The sequence below is a fragment of the Moschus berezovskii genome, chromosome 3, assembly GCF_049115385.1.
Source record: "Moschus berezovskii isolate FMDL1 chromosome 3, NW_MosBer_1.0, whole genome shotgun sequence".
In the NCBI taxonomy this organism is placed as follows: domain Eukaryota; kingdom Metazoa; phylum Chordata; class Mammalia; order Artiodactyla; family Moschidae; genus Moschus; species Moschus berezovskii.
In genome coordinates, this window is record NC_142462.1 from 77,419,277 (window position 1) to 77,440,131 (window position 20,855).

At 37.4% G+C, this 20,855-nt stretch overlaps 1 protein-coding gene across 2 annotated transcripts in view; it reads right to left on the minus strand.

The window, feature by feature from the left end:
* TAX1BP1 (Tax1 binding protein 1) overlaps nucleotides 1–20,855 on the minus strand; it is an 89,864-nt gene that overhangs the window by 12,326 nt on the left and 56,683 nt on the right. The window contains exons 13-16 of one of the 2 annotated variants that reach the window (XM_055420964.2): nucleotides 18,800–18,925; nucleotides 13,538–13,609; nucleotides 547–730; nucleotides 48–196 (exon numbers count right to left, since the gene is read on the minus strand). In XM_055420964.2, the coding sequence (XP_055276939.1) occupies nucleotides 48–196; nucleotides 547–730; nucleotides 13,538–13,609; nucleotides 18,800–18,925 (531 nt within the window). The remainder of the gene's footprint in view (nucleotides 1–47; nucleotides 197–546; nucleotides 731–13,537; nucleotides 13,610–18,799; nucleotides 18,926–20,855) is intronic. The other variant, XM_055420965.2, reaches the window with a different exon arrangement.

The window sequence follows — 20,855 nt, forward strand, 5'->3', positions numbered from 1 at the left end:
GGACAAAAATAAAAGGGACAAGCTCAGAAAATGGAAATTCAATTTACTTTACTGTCCTCAGGGTCTTCTAAACCATCAGGGCGGCTTAGGTTTCGAGCAGGCTGGCTGCAGACAACATTATCCTCCAGTCCCCAAGAGGGTACTCTCACAGGTGGCCTTTGGATTTCATCTGGGTAAAAAGCACCATCTGCTCCATCTGAAATAAAAATTTTGGAAAGGTAGGGTAAAACCTGGTCCTAGAATTAGAATCCCTGTCTATAGCAAGGATGAACAGAATATAAAAAGAACCATTTTAGTGTATCTAAAAAATGTTTTTGTTTTTAACCCAAATGACCTTTAAACTACGTGTAATTAGCAAATAGACTCCTCATTCATGGTGTATCGCTTCTAGATGAAGCCAGTTAAGTGTTAAACATTAAAACTGCTAGTTATAAAACAGGATTTCTATTAGAGTTGATTATACCAACAGAACAGTTCTCTAATCCCACAAAGATACAAACAAAACCTCCGTATTTGGCTAACCCCAACAAAAAAAGTTTTAATAACCTCTTATTTCTGGTGTTGCATAAGGATTACCATACTGCAGAACTGGTTGTGTATTTGACACTGCAGGAACATCACCACTTTTCTCTGAGCTTGTTTTGAGACACTGTGAGATGTGATGAGGACTTTGGGAATTCTGACCTTCCAATTTCCTTTCTGCTTGATTTTCTACACTCCTTTTATGTTCCTAAAATTAACAAAAAAGAAGGTGAAAGAGCAAAGCAATTGACTATAACAAGAAAAGCTTAAACATTTAGCCAAAATATTACAATGATTTCCCTATTTAAAGGATACAGCTGGAAATGCTGGTTCTCAACTTCTCATAAATGTCCCTTCCACATTTAACAAAACTAGAAAGCAAGACAAAGCCCAATATATATTTTCAAATTGTGCCAAGTACCCTTTTCACTGAGCTGAGGGGAAATTATGAATCTCTTACAATTTAGCTATTAGTAAAAATCATAAGGCAAAAAACAACCCAGACTACTTCCCTAGTAAATTCTATCAAACATTTTAAAAAATATATTAATCCTGTATAAACTCTTACCAAAACACTTTCTCAGCTTACTTTATAAGGCCAGTATTATCCTGATACCCAAACCATTGACATCACAGGAAAACTGAAGACTGCAACTGCAGACCCTCATGAATACTAATGTAAAAATCCTCAAGAAATCAGATTCAATATTAAAAAATAATATATCATGACCAAGTGGATTTTATCACAAGAAAGCAAAATTAGTTTAACATACAAAATTGACGCAATTCACCATGTTCACAGACTAAAGGAAAAACTGTATAATCATTTCAGTAAGTTTACAAAGAAACATTTTACAAAATCCAGCATGCATTCATGGTTTAAAAAAAATAAAGGGATGTTAACAAAAACCAACAGTGAATCTTAATGGTAAAAAATTAAGTGATTCTATCTAAGATCAAATATTAAGGCAAGAAGGTCTACTAACCACTTCTATGCAACATTATACTGGAGGTACTAAACAGTGTTAAGATTAAGGCAGACAGATTGGAAAGGAAGAAGTAAAACCATCTTTATTCACAGATGACATGATCATAGAAGTGGGAAAATCCTAAGGAATCTACTAGAACTAGGAGAATGAGTTAATTTAGCAAGGCTGCAGTATATAAGGTCAATATAAAAAAGATACCAACCAACTGTATTGTCAGCAACAAGCAACTGAAAAATGAAATTTCAAGTTCTTTTTATTTCAAAAAGCATTAATAGATAAAAATTAAATACTTAGGAATAAATTTAGCAAAAGATGTACAAGGTCTATAAAAGACCACAAACATTACTGAGAGATACCGAAGAGAGGCCCAACAAATGGAGAAATATATCACATTCACGGGCTGGAAAACCTATTTTTATACTATTAATTTCCTCTCAAATTGATTCACAGATTCAAAATTCCAGCAGATTTTTGTATAGATTGACAAACTTGATTCTAAAATGTACATGGAAACACAAAAGTGCTGGAACAGCTCATTTTTAAAAAGCAGAACTTCAAGACTTACACAACCTGATTTCAAAACTTATTATAAAAGCCACAGTAATCAACTGAGTAGTTTTGGCATAAGGATAAATACATAGATCAGGCATAGGCAAACTTTTTCCATAGAAAGCCTAATGGTAGATATCTTCAGCTTTGTAGAACACAGTCTGTCACAGCTACACAAATCTCTGCTGTAGTCACAATTACCTAGAAATGAATGGATATGGCAATGTGCTTTAATAAAACATCATTTACAAAAACAGACCACAAGCCAAATTCAGATGTAGACTTTAGTATGTTGACCCTAATATAAATAAAACAGAAGAGATTCCAAAAACATATTCATACTCATTGCCAATTAATTTTCAAAGATGAAGATATAATTCAATGGAGGAAAACACATTCTTTTAGACATCTGATGCTAAAAAAAAAAAAACCTGGTTATCTGCATATAAATAAAAAAATTTTTTACTGTCATTCCATACACAGAACTTAATTTTAAATAAATCATAAATCTAAATATAAGAGCTGAAAATATCCTAGATGAAGAAACAGGAGAAAAATCTTTGTAACTCTGGGTTAGGCAAAAATTCCATATAGGACAAATACAGCCTGAACCATTAAGAAAAATATTGCTGAACTGTACTACTTCAGAATTAGCAGCTTCTGCTCTTCAAAACGGAGAAGGCAATTGCAAGCCACTCCAGTACTACTGCCTAGAAAATCCCATGGATGGAGGAGCCTGGTAGGCTGCAGTCCGTGGGGTCACTAAGGGTCGGACACGACTGAGCGACTTCACTTTCACTTTTCACTTTCACACACTGGAGAAGGAAATGGCAACCCACTCCAGTGTTCTTGCCTGGAGAATCCCAGGGACGGGGGAGCCTGGTGGGCTTCCGTCTATGGGGTCACACAGAGTCGGACACTACTGAAGAGACTTAGCAGCAGCAGCTGCTCCTCAAAAGCTAGTTTCTTTTAAAAATGAAAAGTTGAGCCACAAATTGGGATAAAGTATTTCCAAAATATCTAACAAAAGAAATTGGATCTGGAATATATTTTTTAAAATTCCAAACTAAAAACCAAAAATGATAACCCAATTTTAAAAATTAGGTAAAAGATATAACAGACATTTCACAAAAGAATATATATGAATGGCCTGCAGGCACAAGAAAAGATACTGAGCATCACCAGTTAATCATCAAGGACTATCCAGGAAAAAAAACGAACAAACTTATCTTAAAAGATATATACACCCCAATATTCATAGCAGCACTATTTAAAATAGCCAAGATATGCATGAAAATAACCTAAGGCTCATCAACAGATGACTGGACTAAGATGTGGTGTATGTGTGTATGCATGCACTTGATGAAATAAGTCAAAGATAAATACTATATGGTATCACTTATATACACATGAATCTAAAAACTACGCATAACTGTACATACAAAAAAGAAACAAACTCACAGATATAGAAAACTTGTGGTTACCAAAGGAAAAGGACAAGATTACAGATGCAAGTTACTACATATAAAATAAACAACAAGGATTTACTGTGGGGCATAAGGGTATCCATTATCTTGTGATAGCCTATAATGGAATAAAATCTGCAAAAATACTGAATCCCTATGCTGTACACCAAAAACTAACACAATAATGTAAATCAACTATACTTCAATTTAAAAAAAAATTTTAAGGCTAACATTAAGAAACAATAATACTTAAAAAAAAACCTAGTCCAGAGAAATTAAACTATTGTAATAAGGCAACCCTACATAGCCAACAGAATGACTAATTAAAAACTGATGATACCAAGGGCTAGTGACTGGAATGCTCATATACTGCAGTGGGAATGCAAAGTGGTACAGCCTCTTTGGAAAACAATCTGGCTGTTTCTTAAAAACATACACATACCATACAAGCCAGCAATTCCCTTCCTAAGTATATACTCAAAAAAAAGAAAAACGAAAGCCATATCCACAGAAAAACTTGTAAGACAATGTTCATAGCAGTCTTAATCATAACCAAAACATGAGAAATAATTTGAACATCCATCAGCTAGCAAAAGGATTAATGTCCATAAGCTAGCAAAAGGATTAATGTCCATAATCAACGAGTGAATAAATTCTGTATAATAATATTTTTATGAAATGTTAGAAAAAGTAAAAACTGTAGAATAATAGAAAGCGCATCAGTGGTTGTCTGGGACTGGGGGTAGTTGGAGGAACTGAGTACATATGAGCACAAATATGTGCAGCAATAAAACATTCTATAGTTTGAATGTAATGATAGTTACAGAACTACATATTTGCCAAAATTCATTGCATTACACTTAAAATGGGTGAATTTTATCATATGTAAATTGCTCGTTTTAAAAAAATAAAATCAACCAAAAATATTAACAAAGGATGTAAGGATGAAAATTTTCATTTGTAAAGTAAAATTTAGCAGGTTTTGCTGACTGTCATCCCTTGGGAGTACTCAAGATGAGACTCTATGTTAAATTTTTACCTATAAAGTGACCTTAAAATAGGGTAAGTGGCCTTAAAATGAAATAAGTCATTATCACTGAGAGCAAAACTAGTTTGTGTGTTAGTTGCTCAGTCATGTCCGACTCTTTGTGAGCCCCTTGGACTATAGCCCGCCAAGTTCCTCCAAATTCTCCAGTTAAGAATACTGGAGTGGACTGCCATTTCCTGCTCCCGGGGATCTTCCTGGAGCAGGGATCGAACCCAGGTCTTGCACAATGCAGGCAGATACTTGACCATCTGAGCTACTAGGGAAGACCTGAGAGCAAAATTGGTAAACATGAAAAATGAAAGTCAATTTAGGCTTGAGAAGAGAAATGGGAATTAAAAGTTCTTCCTAAGCACATGAGAAGAGTAGAGAAGGCATAAGAAATATAACATAATGCAGGACTGGTAAGTGAATGACTTACCTAGAACACAGGATTCATTTCAAGAGTAGAAGAAATATACCTAAAAACATAGCTCAAGGGCTATATGCCAGATCTGTCATACAGTTTAAGACCTATACTGTTTACTATAATGGGCCTAACAGATCCTGAACAGCAACACACCACCATGAAATAGTTCTGAGTAAGGTTAATCTAGCAAACTATATAGCAAGCACACTTGAAAGTATAAACAATTAGGGAGGCAGCATGACATGGTGGACTGGAGTCAGACCAGAATTTGCTTGTTAGCTCCCGTACAAATAACCCCGAGGAACTTACCTCCTGCAGGCCTCAGAGGACTACTGAGAAATGACGGGACTGTTTAAAAACATAGCAGGCCCTCAATGGATGTTCCCTCACCTCCTGCCAATCAAAAACCCCATTCACACTGCTGTAGTGATTCAGGATGTGAAAGTGACAATGTGAACAGAGAAAAAGGGAGAGAGTAAATTTTAAAAATATTTCAAAGATGATTCAAGAAAAGAGGGAGGGGAAGGCATGAAAGCAGCAAAAGAGTTAGACATGAGAAAATACTTCTACAAAAGTACTCAATTTAAAAGACTATTTCTCTATAAGCAAATAATCAACTACTTAAATGAAGTCAGGGTTTCATCAAAAGATTTATACATGCACTAATACCATCAAGAAACATCATAGAGAATTTCAACCCAATAAAGAGTTTACTCTAGGCTCATACTCCACTCCTTTATGATCAAAGATGCAATAAATCCTCTGCAAATAATATAAGGGTAAGAACAGGAGTAATAAGCAGCTTTGATTCCTCATGGGGGAAAATGGAGGCAGGCTAAACAAAATAAAGGAACATGGACAAAACTGTTCTGATTGGGTTGTTTGGCAAATCAGAAGACTGAACTGTTAACTTAGAGAAGAGTCTTAAACTTATATAAACAATGCACCCACCCTCCTCCAAAGGATCTACGTTTAGAATTCAGGATAACCATGAACTTAGATGGAAAAAAAAACTGCATCTTTTCACTAACTTCTAACTTAAATTTATCATTTTCTTCAATTATGGATGCAGGCAAAAAACACAGCAGCAGTTGCACTGCCTTTGTCACCCACAAAAATCACATATACACTCGAGACAACTTCCATTAATCATTTATAGCTACATACAAGTATTACTCTTCCATTCTCAAAAAGGAAGCAAATCATCTGGTAATATGAAATGAAATTCAGAAAAACTCCTAGAAGGTACCTGATTTTAAAGAACATTTTGAAACAATTTTACTTTAAAACTATTTTTAATTTTTTCTCTGGTAATAGTTAATAAAATACTTCCCACCATCATTTTTATCATTGTTTGCCACTGTGCTTTCTGCTTTATTATTTTCTTTTCTCTTTCCGTTTCAAATTTCTAGTAAAGGGGTTATATAGAATATCTGAAATAGTATGAAAATGGTAAATGATTCTAAGCAGTGATTTTTGGAATGACATAAGGACTGATGCTAAAGCTGAAACTCCAATACTTTGGCCACCTCATGCGACGAGTTGACTCACTGGAAAAGACTCTGATGCTGGGAAGGATTGGGGGCGGGAGGAGAAAGGGACGACAAAGAATGAGATGGCTGGATGGCATCACCGACTCGATGGACATGAGTTTGAGTGAACTCCGGGAGTTGGTGATGGACAGGGAGGCCTGGCGTGCTGTGATTCATGAGGTCGCAAAGAGTCGGACACGACTGAGCAACTGAACTGAACTGAAGATATTTTAAGCAGAGAAGGCAATGGCAACCGACTCCAGTACTCTTGCCTAAAAAATCCCATGGACAGAGGAGCCTAGTAGGCTGCAGTCCATGGAGTCGCACAGAGTCGGACACGACTGAGCAACTTCACTTTCACTTTTCACTTTCACGCATTGGAGAGGGCAATGGCAACCCGCTCCAGTGTTCTTGCCTGCAGAATCCCAGGGACGGAGGAGTCTGGTGGGCTGCTGTCCGTGGGGTCGCACAGAGTCAGACATGACTGATGCGACTTAGCAGCAGCAGCAAGATATTTAAAGATACATTAAATTTCTAAATAAATTTAAATTGGTAGAGTTTCTAAATAAGATATACTAAATTACTTCATACTATTAAAAGTTACTTTTAAAACATATATTTTTATGATACTAGAGAGCAAGTTACTCTAAAAAATAATAACGAATTTTTATTCACACGTATGTTCAATAACTATGTTATTGAGAAAGAGGAACCAGACGTCAAATCGCCAACATTCGCTGGATCATAGAGAAAGCCATGGAATTCCAAAAAGACATCTACCTCTGTTTCATCAACTACGCCAAAGCCCTTGACCGTGTAGATGATAATAAACCGCTGAAAGCTCTTAAAGAGATGGGACTATCAAAACATCTGTCTCCTGAGAAACCCGTATGCATGTTAAGAAGCAACAGTTAGAACCCTGTATGGAACAACTGATTCATTCACGGTTGAGAAAGGAGTACAACAGGGCTGTCTGCTGTTACCCTGTTCGTTTAATCCATACACTGAGAACATGATGAGAAATGCCAGGCTGGATGAGTTACAAGCTGGAATCAAGATAGGCAGGAGAAACATCAATAACCTCAGATACGCAGATGATACCACTCTAGTGGCAGAAAGTGAAGAGAAACTGAAGAGCCTCTTGATGAGGGTGAAGGAGAAGAGTGAAAGAGTCGGCTTAAAACCAAATACTAAAAAACGAAGATCATGGCTGTGGCTGCTGCTGCTAAGTCGCTTCAGTTGTGTCTGACTCTGTACAACCCCATAGGCAGCCCACCATGTTCCTCTGTCCCTGGGATTCTCCAGGCAAGAACACTGGAGTGGGTTGCCATTTCCTTCTCCAATGCATGAAAGTGAAAAGTGAAAGTGAAGTTGCTCAGTCGTGTCTGATTCTTCGTGACCCCATGGACTGCAGCCTACCAGGCTCCTCCGTCCATGGGATTTTCTAGGCAAGAGTACTGGATTGGGTTGCCATTGCCTTCTCCAAGATCATGGCATCCAGCCCCATTACTTCATGGCAAATAGATGGGGAAAAGGGGAAAGCAGTGACAGATTTCCTCTTGTGCTCTCAAATCACTGCAGATGGTGACTGCAGCCATGAAATCAGAAGACGTTTGCTTCTTGGCAAGAAAACTATGACAAACTTAGACAATATGATGAAAAACAGAGACATTGCTCTGCCAGCAAGGTCCACATAGTCAAGGCTATGGTCTTCCCAGTGGTAATGTATGGTTGTGAGAGCTGGACCGTAAAGAAGGCAGAGCGCCAAAGAACTGATGCCTTCAAACCATGGTGCTGGAGAGTCCCCTTGACAGTAAGATCAAACCAGTCAATCTTAAGGGAAATCAACCCTGAATACTCACTGGAAGGACTGATGCTGAAGTTGAAGCCCTAGTATTTTGGTCATCTGATATGAACAGCTGACTCACTGGAAAAGTCCCTGATGCTGGGAAACACTGAGGGCAGAAGGAGAAGAGGGCATCAGAGGATAAGATGGCTGGATGGCACTGCCAATGCTATGAACTTGGGCAAACTCTGGGAGATGGTGAGGGAAAGAGAGGTCTGGCGTGCTGCAGTCCATGGGGTCTCAAAGTCTGACACAACTGGGCAACTGAACAACAATGTTCAATAAATATTTATTGAGTATCTAATATGTGGCAGGCACTGCTCTCCAGGCACTAGAGATTCAGGTACAACCAAAACATACAAAAATTCCTGCTCATGTGAAGTTGGTATCTACAGCAGGGAAGATGGACAGGAAACAAAATAAGTAAAATACACATTCTGTTAGATGACAATTCATCTTTTTTTTTTCATTTACTCACTCAACTAACGCTTAATGATCATTTGGTTTATCCCAGGCACTGTTTGGATCTAGGTTTTAGTGCTGAAGGAAAAGGATTTAATCCCAACCTTATAGAGGAGTGAAAGTGAAGTCACTCAGTCATGTCCGACTCTCTGCGACCCTGTGGACTCTAGCCTACGAGGCTCCTCTGTCCATGGGATTTTCCAAGCAAGAGTACTGGAGTGGGTTGCCATTTCCTTCTCCAGGGGATCAAGGGTTCTAAAAAAACACTGGGAAAAAACAAACATTAAGCAAGTTGCTGAAATAGTGAACAGAAATTCTTATAAATGCACTTTAAAAGTAATATAAAACTACAGCGTCACTAGCAGGAAAATATTAAGAGTAACTCAAGAAGACAGGAAGTAGAAAGCAAACTGGCCTATTTCTATTGCATTCCTGACACGGTAGGGTATTAACTGATAATAAAACTGCTGATGCCAATACATTTCTTTTACCAAATGTTTTTATAAGCAAATGCTATAAATTAATTTGACCCATTAACATTAATTTGTTTAGTCATTCAACAAATATTTAACTTCAAATATCAAACACTATGAGTGAAAGTCACTCAGTCATGTCCAACTCTTTGCAACCCCATGGACTATACAGTCCATGGAATTCTCCAGGCCAGGATACTGGAGTAGAGACTACAAATACAATGGTGAACAAAATAGACATGATTCCTCTCTTCATGGATCTTATAATTAAGCAAAGCAAGTTTTAATTAAGAGAAATACATACAGAAATAAGTATTAGTTATGGTAATTATGGTAAGCGCTGTAAAATAAAAGTACAGTTCCCACATGTAAGTTTAATAGAGGTACCTAATTTAGAATGAGAGGTCAAAGAAGGCCTCTCTGAAGAAGAGTCATTTAACCTGAGACTTAAAAGCGTAAGTCAAGAGTAGTAGGAGTACTTAAATATTTAGAAGAAAATATTTAAAAATTTGGGAATATACTTGAAAAAAATACCACTGGGTTAAGACAGAAGGGAAATGGTTGAACAGGTAAGATAATCATAAAGTAACATCTGATGATTGCTGGGTGAGAAATACAGCAGAGTTCATTACATTATTCTCTTCTTATATATGTTTAAATTCTTCCGGGACTTCCCTAGTTTAAAGTTAACCCAAAGAATTGTAGGCAAGAATATTCTTGGCAAACTACACGAACAAGGGCCGTGAAACAAGAAAGCAATTCATGAGTTTTAAGGCTGGAGTGACTCTAACAGTTCTCAAAGTGCAGTCCCCAGACCAGCACCATCAGCAGCAACTTAAATGCAAATCTCAAGCCCCATCCCTGACCTACAAATCAGAAACTCTGGGAACAGAACCCAGAAAGCTGTGCTTTAACAAATCATACAGATGATTCTGATGCAAGCTTAAGACTCAGAACTACTACTGAGAGGAATTCTACAATAGAGGAGAATCAAACAAACTGTGGCTTAAAATGGGTCTAGAGAGAGAGGCTAATCATATGAAAGATTATAATCTATACTAAGGATTTTGGAGGGATTCCCTGGTAGTCCAGTGGTTAGGACTCCATGGTTTCACTGTCAAGGGTGTAGGTTCAATCCCCGGTCAGGGAACTAAGATCCTGCAAGCCACACAGCACAAAAAAGAATTTTGGCATTTATCTTAAATGCGCAAGTACATGGGAGACCCATAAGGGTCTTCAAGCAAGGAAAGTATCAACATTTTTAAAGGTTACCCGCCTGTGGTTTGAATAATCTTCTGTCAAACACAGAGCAGAGGGAAGAGGAATAAAAAGAGAGAGAGGAGAGGAGTGACCTCATGGAAGACTGGAAGATGGCAGAGTACGAAGTATGGCCCTTATTGAACAACCCCCAGGGAACTGAATCCCAGCAACAAAGTGAGCTCAGAAGTAGGTCTTGAACTGAGATGTCTGAGCCCCATCTAACAGGCTGATTACAGTCTTGCAAGATTATTTAAACTGCAGCATAATTAATAAGTCACTATATATTATTTTCTGTGATTTGAGCCATCTGTAACTCAGCAAAATGTACACATGGTTATAACCATTCAGCACTTTCACTATCATATATGAAACTACAAAATTATAAAATATATTCTATAAATATATAACTGTTATATTTTTATATATGAAACATATTTTATATATGTAAAATGTATAAAAATAAAGTATCTTGATTGCTTCTCTACAACATTAGCTAGTAACTCCAAGCACAAAATACACTTAGGAGCTGGGTTTCTTACCAAAAATTACTTAAGTAAATTCATATTTCACAAAGAGGTCTTAAGCATTTGAAATACATATTTTGTCAACTTCCTGTCAAATCTAATTAGGTCATCATTGCTTTAACTTTGAAATACACTTGACCAAAACTCATACCAGAAATAAAAAATTGTTTTCTTACTCTTCATTTGTGCTCCTATTGTTTTAATTTGCTTCAATCCACCGTTTAGGGCTTCCCAGGTGGCACTAGTGGTAAAGAATCCACCTGCCAATGTAGGAGACACAAGAGACATGGGTTCACTCCCTAGGTAGGGAAGATCCCCTGGAGTAGGAAACCCAACTCCAGTATTCTTGCCTGGAAAACATAGAGGAGCCTGGCAGGCTACAGTTCAAGGGTCTGCAGAGAGTTGGACATGACTGAGCAACTAAGCACACACAGCGCAACCCATTGTTCATTTGCAGAAATCTTTTTAACCCACCTGTCATTTTCTGTTACATATACTGAAGGTAGGGAGGAGGATGAGAGGGTGAGAGAGAGAGAACAAATGCAAGTAACATTCAAACACAATATACTGACAACCCAGGGATGGGGTGGAGAGGGAAGAATTGCAAACAATTTTGAACTGAATTCTACTCATAACAGGTTTCTTTGTCTTAGTGGATATAGCTCTAGCAGTTTTGAAACTGTTTTATGTGAGATACTGGAACTACCAAATAGATTAAATGTGCTGACACCGTTGGGCACAGGATTCTCACTGAGGAAAAGGTGTACAAACAGGAATTAGGAGGACAAGGAGGATTTCCCTGGCAATCTAGTGGTTAAGATTCTACCATTCCACTGCCAGGGCCTGGGTTTGATCCTTGATTGGGAAACTAAGATCCTGCAAGCCAGATGGCACGGCAAAACAACAAGCACAAGAACACAACCAACATCCTCATTCTGATAATCTCTCTGTAGCTAGATGAAATTACTGCAATAACTATTAAAAATGCCTTTAAAAAAAAGGCAAGGAAGAACTAGTTGAGTTGGACTAGAATTCACAATATCTAAAATACAAACCTTTCTCAGCTCTGGCACTGAAAGGATCCAGAAGCAATGGGCACCAGGAATAATGAAGATACATAGGGCCTGAATTCTGGGTTCTAAACAGCATTTCCTAATAATAAGCAACCAGAACTCCTTGGAGAAGTTAATTTCAGAATCTTTCTTATAAAAAATGGCCAACTCCAAAGATTCGTGGTGAAATGGAACATATGAGAATATCTTGCAACACTAGAAAAAAATTAAGTGCTCAAAAAACCAACACCATCCTTTTGATATTGGGGCATATCAGGGACCAGTTTGAAGGTGTTCCCACTGATCAAATCTGGGACAACGTGAACAGCAAAAAATTCTTAACACACTACTAAAATGAGCTCATATTGATGAGTACCAAGTAGGAAAATGATACCTATTGACATCAGATTAGATAAACACACAGATGAACACAGATACCCAAATATAAACTTAAAATACAGTTGGCCCTCCGAATCGGCCAATGCAGAATGCATGGATACTCAGGGCCAGTGGTACTACACCATTTCACATAAGAGACTTCAGCATCCTTGGATTCTGGCATCCTCAGAGGGGGCTCCAGAAACCAACCCCAAAGACACAGAGGGAAGACTGTACATACATAACTACATACATACATGCATGCATAAATGCATACTGTAACATAAAAAATATTTTTGGTCTTGTCCCCAGTTCCTGGCACTGACCTCCTAAAACTTCTGGAATTTTCTCAGTGATAGGAGTATCTTTTATTATTCATAACAAGACCCTTTAGACCCTACTGTGAGAAATGTTGCATTACAGTACATTTTATATTATAAATGTATGCTCTGTCTGAAGGTCAGGTTATGCAAGAACGCATTCAGTTCAGTCGCTCAGTCGTGTCCGACTCTTTGTGACCCCATGAATCACAGCACGCCAGGCCTCCCTGTCCATCACCAACCCCCGGAGTTCACTCAAACTCATGTCCATCGAGTCGGTGATGCCATCCAGCCATCTCATTCTCTGTCATCCCCTTCTCCTCCCGCCCCCAATCCCTCCCAGCATCAGTCTTTTCCAGTGAGTCAACTCGTCGCATTAAACAGCTCCTAAAATGTTTCCTATTACAAAGAAAACCAAATAAATACATTAAGTATAATTTTAAATTTGTTTACTGTTATAAATTTGAACACTAAAATTTGTTAAATCCAAACTATGTAACAAAAGTCAAAGTTTCGACTTAAGCATTTTTCTATCAAAATATTTTTAAAATATTATAAAACTAAAAAACATTTTCTACCTGTTTGTCTTTTCTTCATTTAACTTAAAAAGAAAAAATTATCCTCATATAACTGTAAAATGTTATGTCCCTTCAAAAAGCTGTATTATCATTCAGTGTCGTATGAAATTTTTCAAGGACATTATTCAGTACCTTCTCCCTGGAGAGGTTTTCCCAATATGAAGTTAGACCACTTATCTCTTTTTCTTTCTCTGCCAACTGAAGCTGAGGAGAGAAAAATGATCATAAATTATTATTTTTCATCATCTACCCTCTCTTCCTTCAAGAGCTAGTTTACATCTTTCTATTAAAACAAACCCTATTACCATATCCATGTATTTTCCCTGGATCTTATTCTTTGATATCTCTGAACTTGTCACTATTGTTTTTCTGATGTGTTTCAAGATTATTTTATTATTCTTATTTTGCCACTCTGCAGCATGCAGGAACCTAGATCCTTGATCAGGGTCTTGAACCTGCATGTCCTGCAGTGGTAATGCAGAGTCCTAGCCACTGGACTGTCAGGGAAGTCCCTGAATTACTTGTCATTTTTTATAAACATGCCTCACTCTTAAAACTTCTCTCCTGGCTTTTATGAAATGGTACCAACACTGTCATCCTCTAATGCTCTTTTTTAAAATACACTTCTTCACAATTACAAGTACTCTGTAGTTTCTTCTTTGACTTCTCTCTGCATTCTCGGAAAACTCCCTTTCTTCTATGCCTTCAACTATCATGCTCATATGAATAAATCACAAATACTAACTTATGTGCCACACGCATTCTTTCCCAAGATTCAAAGCTTTCCTTGATAAACTCAATGGATGATGACTGGGGAAGGTACCCAAAAGAGGTGGTCCTTTATCAATTCATTCTAAGCATATCTGTACCTAATTTTCTTACCTTCAAAAATCCTTCCCACCTGTAAATCCTCTCCATGCTACCAAATTATTTTCATTAAGACCCACTCTGGTTGGGTCTCTTTTTCTCCTATAAAATATTTAACAGCAAATAGCACCCACATTCCAAACAGTTAAAATCTGGATTCAACCTGTCTTTCACAATGATCGGCTCCATCAGATATTACAGATATTAAAGACTGTTACAGCGCCCAGATTATGCTACTTCTGACCTCCAAACCTATATTAATTCTTGTCCGTCTGTTATCATCCTCCCTTCCTGTACGGTCTTTGACAGGTCATTGTTGTTGTAGTTCAGTCAGTTGTGTCCAAATCTTTGCAACCCCGAGGACTGCAGCACGCCAGGCTTCCCTGTCCTTCACCATCTCCTGGAGTTCGCTCAAACTCATGTCCATTGAGTCAGTTACGCCATCCAACCATCTGATCCTCTGTCACTCCTTCTCCTCCTGCCTTCAATCCTTCCCAGCATCAGGGTCTTTTCAAATGAGTTGGCTCTTCGCATCAGGTGACCAAAGTATTGGAGCTTCAGCATCAGTTCTTCCAATGAATATTCAGGGTTGATTTCCCTTAGGATTGATTTGTTTGATGTCCAAAGGACTCTCAAGAGGCTTCTCCAACACCAGTTTGGAAGCATCAATTCTTCAGCACTCAGCTTTCTTTATGGTCCAATTCTCACATCCTTACATGACTACTGGAAAAATCACAGCTTTGACTAGATGGACCTTTGTCAGCAAAATGATGTCTCCACTTTTTAATACAGTCTAAATTTGTCATAGCTTTTCTTCCAAAGAGAAGGATCTTTTATTTTCATAGCTTCAGTCACTGTCCACAGTGATTTTGGAGTCCAAGAAAATAAAATCTGTCATGGTTTCCTTTGTTTCCCCATGTGTTTGCCATGAAGGGATGGGACTGGATGTCATGACCCTAGTTTTTTGAATACTGGGTTTTAAGCCAGCTTTCACTCTCTTTTTTAACCTTCATTAAGAGGCCTTTAGTTCCTCTTCACTTTCTGCCAATAGGGAGGTGTCATCTGCATATCTGAGGTTACTGATATTTCTCCTGGAAATCTTGATTTCAGCTTGAGCTTCATCCAGTCTGGCATTTCCCATGATGTACTCTGCACAGAAGTTAAATAAGCAGGGCGGCAATGTACAGCCTTGAAGTACTCCTTTCCCAATTTTGAACCAATCTGTTGTTTCATGTCTGGTTCTGTTGCTTCTTGATCTGCATATAGGTTTCTCAGCAGTCAGATATATCGATGGTCTCGTATTCCCATCTCTTAAAGAATTTCCCACAGTTTGTTGTAATCCACACAGTCAAAGGATTTAGCGTAGTCAGTGAAGCAGATGTTTTCCTGGAACTTTCTTGCTTTCTGCATGATCCAACGAATTTTGGCAATCTGATCTCTGGTTCTTCTGTCTTTTCTAAATCTAGCCTGCAAATCTGGAAGTTCTCCATTCACATACTGTTGAAGCCTACCTTAAAGGACTTTGAGCATTACCTTGATAGCATGTGAAATGAGTGCATTTGCACAGCAGTTTGAACATTCTTTGGCATTGCCCTTCTTTGGGACTGGAATGAAAACTGACATTTTCCAGTCCTGTGGCCACTGTTGAGTTTTCCAAATTTGGTGGCATAATGAGTGCAGCACTTTAACAGCATCATCTTTAAGATTTGAAATAACTCAGCTGAAATTCCATCACCTCCACTAGTTTTGTCCGTAGTAATGCTTCCTAAGGTCCACTTAACTTCACACTCCAGGATGTCTGGCTCTAGGTGAGATCACACCATCATGGTTACCTGGGCCATTAAAACCTTTTTTGTGCAGTTCATCTGTGTATTCACAGGTCTAGTTTCTCCATAATGTCTAACTCCTAAATATTCCATTGGAAACAGCCCTAGAATACTTAGACTTGTAGTTTATGTAGAACTTCATCACACTTTGCCCTGTCTCATGGATGTTCATGTCTATATGGCACAAAATAATAGGCAGGGCACTAAACAAAAACAAAAAAAATCAAGCACCTTTACCAGCTGTACAGCCATAAATATGATGTGTAATCAGAACATTGATTTTTATCATTAATTTATTATTCATAAAATAGAAATATTATTTAGCTTCCCATGGGTTTGAAAGATGATTACCTAGGTCATGAATGTGAAAGAATCATATCACCATTTCATGTCTGCTGCTGCTGCTAAGTCGCTTCAGTCGTGTCCAACTCTGTGCGACCCCATAGACAGCAACCCACCAGGCTCCCCCATCCCTGGGATTCTCCAGGCAAGAACACTGGAGTGGGTTGCCATTTCCTTCTCCAAGGAAATTTCACGTCTAGCAACCCCTACTAGATTATAAACTCTATATAAGCATAATATTGTGTCATTTTTATACGATCACCCACATAATGCAGAGTATATCATGTGAAATACCAGGCTGGATGAAGCACAAGCTGGAATTAAGATTGCTGGGAGAAATATCAGTAACATCAGATAGGCAGATGATACCTATTGGCAGAAAGTGAAGAGGAACTAAAGAGCCTCTTGATGAAGGTGACAGAGAAGATTTAAAAAGCTGGCTTAAAATTCAACATTCACAATATTAAGATCATGGCATCCAGCCACATTACTTCATGGCAAATAGATGGGGAAACAATGGAAATAGTGACTGACTATTTTCTTAGGCTCCAAAATCACTGCAGATGGTGACTGCAGCCATGAAATTAAAAAGACACTTGCTCTTTGGAAGAAAAGCTATGACAAACCTAAACAGCATATGAAAAAGCAGAGACATTACTTAGCTAACAAAGGTCCATATAGTCAAAGCTATGGTTTTTCCAGTAGTCATGTATGGATGTAAGAGTTGGACCATAAACAAAGCTGAGTGATGAAGAATTGATGCTTTTGAACTGTGGTGTTGGAGAAGACTCCTGAAGGTCCCTTGGACTGCAGGAGATCAAACCAGTCAATCCTAAAGGAAATCACTCCTGAATATTCATTGGAAGGACTGATGCTGAAGCTGAAACTTCAATACTTTGGCCACCTGATGTGAAGAGCTGACTCATTAGAAAAGACCCTGATGCTGGGAAAGACTGAAGGCAGGAGAAGAGGACAACAGAGGATGAGATGGTTGGATGGCATCACTCAATGGACATGAGTTTGAGCAAACTCCAGGAGATAGTGAAGGATAGGGAAGCCTGGCGTGCTGCAGTCCATGGAGTCACAAAGAGTCAGATACGACTGATCAACTGAACGACAAGACCAAACACATAACAACTAACACAGTGCTTTATATATAACAGGTTTTGATAAATATTTACTAAATCATTTTCTCAATCTTCAAAAAAATTTTGTTCCACATAAATTCAGTATTCACTTTTTAACAATAAGGGAAGTTGCCAGGCAATAAAAACGGTACCCACAGCGATCCCATATACAGTAACAACCTTATGAAAGAAGTTTCAAATTTTCATTCTGATAGCAGATGAAGATAAAAAAGTACCACCAGTATACCTATGGCTGATTCATGCTGATGGACGGCAGAAACCAACACAATACTGTATAGAGCAATTACCCTTCAATTAAAAATAAATAAATTTAAAAAACAGAAACTGACCACCATTAAAATTACCTTAGCCTATAATGTACCACCTCAAACAAAGTAATTTTTGGTCTTCAAGAGTGCTGTATTTAAAAATTAGATTACAGGTACAATTAGCTATGACAGAACAAATTTAAATCATTTAGAACTTCTAGGCCTTTAATCACACACCCACAAAATGCAAAGTATACACATATGCACAGGCCTTAAAATATGTAAGATTATACTGTATTATTTAGAGGGAAAATATTTTTTCTACTTAATTAATTAGACAGCCTACTGATTTTTTTCCCAACATTTTTACAAACATCATTTACCAATCAATCCTGTTTGTTGCCTAATGTTACCTCAGCAAAAATAGTCTTCTTAATTAAGACTGTATTGCTTGGGCTTTCCTGATGGCTCGGACAGGAAAGAATCTGCCTGCATAATTATTAATGATCAGAAGTAACACATTTTGGTTAAAAATTTTCAAACCTTTACATAAATTTTTAAAATTACTGATCATATCTTATTATACTCCCAGAAAAACACCAAAGCTCTAGAATAATTTCACAAACCATTTTAAGTGAACAAGGATTATGAAATGATCACTTTTCATCTTAAAATCTAAGCATGATTTAGAGATATAATTTTAATAGCCATGTTGCTAGTATTAAATTGCTTCAGTCATGTCTATATGAAGAGATACAATGAAAGCCACAAGCGCAAAGCATGTGTAACCACTTTCTCAGTTCAGTTAATGAACTATATTCAACATAACTACATAGTACATACTTAGCTATATTATGAAAATGCTATCTCAGTTACACATGTTAAAACTTTAGACTGACTAAATTATAGACAGCACTTTTCAGAAGGATCAGAAGTATCAAGTTATATAAATATTAAACTTACTTTGTAATTGTCTACTACTTCAGCTAGTTCCAGTTTTATGTTTTCAGCAATTTTCACTTGTTCTTTCCATTTCAGCTCCATTTTTGCAAGTTCATCAGCATATTTATTGCATTTTGTTTTCTCATCCTAAACGAAATTAGTATAATTACCAAAAGATTTTAAATCCATATATAGCCAATATCCATACAAACATACTTGTGCTGAATGTTTACTATAACACTATAGTAAAGGTATAAAAATTGAAATAACCAAAATGTCTATCAGTGGAAGACTAGATAAATCATTTTATATTCATATAATGGAACAGAATGTATTTACTGAAAAAGAACAAACGGATCTACAAATTACAAGGGAAAATGTCAAGATATGTTAATTGAAAAGATCAAGTTCCGAAACAGAATATACAGTATATAATTCCATTTTTGCTTCAAAAGTTGTTTAACACAGTTTTATATGATATCTATGTAGAAAAAGATATACAAAAAAAAATTTTTTTTGGTTGCATCATGCAGCTTGTGGGAACAATCTTAGTTCTCCGACCAGGGATTAAAACATGGCCCGCCTCAGTAGTGAAAGGTCAGAGTCCTATAGACTGCCAGGGAATTCAATAAACCAAATTATCAATAGCTCTTATTTCGGGGGATCAGGATCATAATGGTATTTTTTCACCATCGTTATTCTTTATTTCCATAATGCCTAAGATTTCACAATAAACATAGATTACTTTTGCAAAGGAGGTAAAGCAAGCACGTATGCCTGCTAAGTCGCTTCAGTTGTGCCTGACTCTTTGTGACCCTCTGGACTGTAGCACGCCAGAGTCCTCTGTCCACAGGATTCCCAAGGCAAGAATACTGAAGTGGGTTACCATGCCCTCCTCCAGGGGATCTTGCCAACCCAGGGATTGAACCTGCATTTCTTATGTCTCCTGTACTGGTAGGTGGGCTCTTTACCACTAGTGCAACCTGGGAAGCCCAGGAGGTAATAAAAATCACATATTTATAATGCCATTGTTTCCAGATATTAATTGGGGTTTCCTGACCAAGACAATCTCTAGGTAGATTTCTTAAACACTGCTCTTCTCTACAACTTAGAATGTTAAAGGAAAGGAGTTTTAAAACATGATGAAAAGGTAACTTGGCCAATTTCATTTTGAGTGTTTAGTGTAAGGAAAAAAATGTTTAAATATGCTTTATGCTAGAAATTCCATAGTGGTCCAGTGGTTAGGGCTCCATGCTTCCACTGCAAGGGGCATGGTTCAATCCCTACTAAGAGAACTAAGATTCCACAAGCCTCACAGCACAGTCAATTAAAAAAAATTTTTTTAATTAAAAAAGAAAGAAATATGCTTTATGCTTTGAGCAATTGAATAGAGAAAAAGTCTTTTCAACAAATAATGCTATATCAACTGAATATCCTTACTATATGTACCACAACTCACCAATCACAAATAACAGGATTAAAAGACTCTAAGACTACAAAACTTAACAGAAGACAAGAAAAAAAATCATTACAAGTTCAGTTAGTAAATTTTTTCTTAGAAAATAAGAATACATAAAGAATAAATTAAGAATCTATACTTTAGCAAAACTAAAACTTTTTCTAAAAACACCACTGTATGTGTGTTAGTTGCTTAGTCGTGTCCGACTCTTTGCAACCCCATAGACTATAGCCCACCAGGCCCCTCTGTCCATGGGATTCTCCAGGCAAGAACACTGGAGTGGGTTGCCATTTCCTTCTCCAAAAGGAACTACAGAAAGAAAGTGAAGTCACTCGGATGTTTCCGACCCTTTGCGACCCCATGGACTGCAGCCTACCCGGCTCCTCCATCCATGGAATTTTCCAGGCAAGAGTACTGGAGTGGGCTGCCATTTCCTTCTCCAGAAACACCATTAAGGAAATAAAAAGGCAAACCACAAACTGGGATAAAATCACACATATCAGATTTGTATCTGGAATAAAGAACACAACTCAATAATAAGATGAAAACAACTTTTTAAACGGCAAAAAAATGAACTCTCACAATAAAAAGGAATAAACTACCAATAATAGGCAACTA